A 4,178-nucleotide genomic window follows, 5' to 3' on the forward strand; every position below is an offset into this window, starting at 1 on the left:
CCCCACTTCAGTCTATCTGCTGTCAGCACGCAGAGCACACTTCGGATACTCTGTCCCTCTCTCTCTGCCCCTCCCCTGCTCACACTCTCTCTAAATAAATAAATAAATAAGAACCAAAGATTTTGGGGGCCCTCCAGTCACATCTCCAGTTTTATAGTACCATTTCTCCTCCCTGAATTTTTGCTTCCCTTCATTTCCCTGTCACCAAGTTGTTTCATTTGCCGTAGCTTGAATAGCTGAGTAAGAAAAGAATTTTTTTGTCTTCCTTGACACTGCCTACAGAGGTGGCAGCCATCTCCTGTTTGGCATCATGGCTGCCCTCAGGCCTCTGGTGAAGCCCAAGATCATTAAAAAGTGGACCGAGAAGTTCATCAGGCACCAGCAAGACCGGTATGTCAACATTAAGTGCAACTGGTGGAAACCCAGAGGCATCGCCATTTGGGTGAACAAAAGATTCAAGGGCCAGACCTTGATGCCCAACAGTGGTTATGGGAGCAACAAGAAGACAAAGCACATGCTGCCCAGTGGCTTCCGGAAGTTCCTAGTCCACGACGTTACGGAGCTCGAAGTGCTGCTGGTGCTCAACAGCTCTCCCTGCACAGAGGTAGCTCATCATGTCTCCTCCAAGAACCACAAAGCCTCTGTGGAAAGAGCAGCCCTGCTGGCCATCAGAGTCACCAATACCGATGCCAGGCTGCCCAGTGAAGAAAATGGATAGACAGCTTATGTGCACGTCGTGTTTGTGTTACTAAAATCATAAAACTATAAAAAGGCAATTGTTTGAAACTCTCACGGGGTCCTTACTCCAGCCTACAAACACATTCACGCCTCTGCCATCTTAAAACAGCACTACAACAAAACATTTTCAGGTTAAAATGGAGACTAGGTGTTGATAAGCTAAGGGCAAGTGCGTTGTTCCTTGGGCTTCTAAACTTCCAAGGGTAGGAGAGAAGAGGGGCCTCAGAACTCTGAGCCACCCTCCTCCTCCAACACTCACAGTCTCACCATTACACTCTGTCTTGAAGACCACTGGGGATCATGCCCTCCTGCCCTCTCTTGGTTATCCACTGAAATGTGTCCTCCCAAAATTCACGTGGAGGTCCCAACCACTGGTACCTCAGAATGTGACCACATTAAACTGCATTTAAGGTCTTTAAGGAGACCATTAGGTTTAAATGATGTTGTCAGGGTGGGGCTCGACTCCCATATGACTGATATCATTACCAGAGGATGAGGTACCAAGATGCGGTCGTCTGCAAGCCAAGGAGAGAGGTCTTAGGAGAAAACAACGCTGTTGGCACCTTGATCTTGGACTTCCAGCTTCCAGGACCGTGAGAAAATAAATTCCTGTTGTTGAAGCCACACAGTCTGCGGTACTTTGTTACGGCAGCCCGAGCCGACTGATACAGCCTCCATCTCTGTTTGTGTCTGAAGCCCACCACCCCCATGTCACCCCTCTGCCCTCCAACGCTCAGACCCCGTGGCTCTGTACAGCTCCTCATCCAGTTTTCACATGGCACATTGGAACCCAGTAGCGGGTTATGAAGTCAATTTCGTGAATTTCAGCCAGCAGATGAAAAATGAAATAGAATAAACCAGAAGAGAACAAAATACAGCAGAACGGCACAGAAGAGGATAGAAGAAAATAGGAAATATCAGATGCAGTACATGTAGTAAAGGAGAGTATCACCCTGGTGAAATCTTTATTTCCATGCTATATGCACATATGTGTATCCAAGGTCATGCTGTAAACTGTATTTCATTCTGTGGGTCATGATAAAAACAAATGAGGAAGCAACTGACCTAATGTGACTCCATATTCTGTCTCTTTCCAAATTCCAAAGCACGTCCATTCTGGTCGATCATCAGCAAAATCCCCCATGCACTTAACCTCCTCAAACTGTTCTGTTCGACTTGCCCAAACCAAAACTAAAAAACACAAATCTCACAAGCATAATATAACTGAGGCAAGGATAGATGTTATTAGGTATGCTCCAAGCAGAAAAACTTTTACTTCATTTTGACCCTCATTGGATTTATATAGAATACCTCTGTATTCATTTTTGAAAGAAAGAACAAAATTAAAAAGTATGTATGAAAGGCTGGAAATATAACACTGAAAATTATATCTAATGTTGAAATACAGATTTTGGGGGGCACCTGGGTGGCTCAATCAGTTGAGCATCTGACTCTTGATTTCGCCTCAGGTCATAATCCCAGGGTTATGGGATCGAGCCCCGCAGTGGGCTTTGGGCTGAGCATGGGACCTGCTTAAGATCTTCTCTCTCTCCCTCTGCCCCTCTCTCCTGTTCTCTCTCATGCGCTCTCTCTGTCTCTCAAATTAAAAAAAAAAATCATTATAAAATGCAAATTTTAAAATCATATTTTTTTCACTGACTTTTTTCTTTTCTAAAAGCCATTAATAGTAAGATGAACCATTAACTTCATAATGGCTTTTCAGGCAAGAAAGAAACCCTATAGAGTTGCACGGTTCAGTGTGGTAGCTGGTAGCCATATGTGGCTACTTAAATTTAAAGTAATTAAAATTAAAAGTCCAGTTCTTTAGTCTCCCTAGCTGCACGTCAAATGCTTGAGAGCTACATCTTCTATCTTACAGAACTTTTCCACCATCATACAAAGTTCTAGTGGACAGCACTGCTATAGAGTTTTCCTGAACGAGAGGTGACAAGGGAAGATGGCTTGAGGGCAGCCGTGGCTTGCAAAAGCCCTGGAGAGCAAGTTGCTTTGGAGGAAAAGGATTTTAACAAGTGGTGGGTACGGATTATCGTTGGATCTTTACCTGCTTCAAGGGAAGGAAGTAAAAATCGGAATTGCATAAAAATGGAGCCTTACAACGGTAGACATATCAATAGAAGACAGCAAGATTGATAATTCGTGTGAAGAGCTGGCTGTTGTCAAGCCCCATGCTAAGTGCTTTACAGAAGATCTGTGATTACAACCCTAGAAAGTAAGGCTTAGCCATTTTCACTGGCGAGAAAATTGAGGGTCGCAGATGAATTTCTTCAGAGTGGCCCAAAGAAGCAGTTTCCGAGCCTCCTTCTTCTTCCGTTTCTCCAGCAGTTCTCAACTGGAGATTGGAAAGATGGGAGGCCCGGAGGGGGCGTCAAAAGGAGCTTTAGCAGCACTCGGACTCATTGGAAAACCAGGAATACTTCCTACTCTCAGGGAACACTTTCCTGAAGCTCTCCCTCCTCCCCCCCCCCCCCCCCCCCGACATTCCCCATTCCCACTGAGCGATTAATGCAAAGGCTTCCCTAGACACACAGAATTAGATGTCTGAGTAGGGTGTAGAGCCAGGGAACGTGAATTTACCGAAAAACTCTCCGGGTGATTCTCATTTGCACGCTGTAGTAAAGAAAATTGTACCACATCATGAAAAAGATTGGCAGCAAACTTGAAAGTCAATTAAATATTTAGTTAAATGAAAATAATTGTAAATATGTTTGCTACATCGAATGCAAAATCCAAAACCACATCTTGAAAAAGAATACTTATGTCATAAATACAGCATAATTGAGTTTTATGACCCCAGATTACATTAGCATGAAAAGGGCTACATTTAATGAACTTAAAGGTAATCACTACTAGAATTAAGAATCACCTTCCAAATCACCACTAAAGAAAACAGAATCACAAAGCAAATGACAAAAAAATGTAGAAAATAGCAAATAAGTCAAAAGATTCCAGAAATAAGAGCAAATGCACCAGTGCTTCTGCTGATCATAAATGTTTTATTTTTAGTGTTTATTCTGAGAGAGAGCATGAGCACGAGCAGGGGAAGGACAGAGAGAGGGAGAGAGAGCGCAGATTCCAACACGGGGCTCAAACCCACGAACTGTGAGATCATGACCTGAGCTGAAACCAAGAGTCAGACACTTCACTGACTGAGCCACCCAGGCGCCCCGATCATAAATGTTTTACACTCTGTAATACGAAGATGTTCACATCGGGCTAAAAACAAACAAAATATGATCATGTGCTCCTTAAAAAGGACAACCTAGGACATAACCACACAGAAAGGTTAAAATTAAAAGGGTGACTAAAGACATACCAATCAAAGACAGACAAAAGAAAGCATCAACGGTGATAATACCAAACAGAGGACTCAAGACAAAAACATCATTCAAAATGAATATTTATCAAATACCGGGATGAGG

The 4,178-nt window shown here is 43.4% G+C and overlaps 1 protein-coding gene across 1 annotated transcript; it reads left to right on the plus strand.

The window, feature by feature from the left end:
- Positions 1-310: 310 nt before the first annotated feature.
- Positions 311-718, plus strand: LOC125157720 (60S ribosomal protein L32-like). Its single transcript, XM_047844645.1, has one exon. It carries the CDS (start codon positions 311-313, stop codon positions 716-718), a length of 408 nt encoding a protein of 135 aa, XP_047700601.1.
- The last annotated feature ends 3,460 nt before the right edge of the window (positions 719-4,178 follow it).

Source organism: Prionailurus viverrinus, chromosome X, assembly GCF_022837055.1.
Source record: "Prionailurus viverrinus isolate Anna chromosome X, UM_Priviv_1.0, whole genome shotgun sequence".
Lineage (NCBI taxonomy): Eukaryota > Metazoa > Chordata > Mammalia > Carnivora > Felidae > Prionailurus > Prionailurus viverrinus.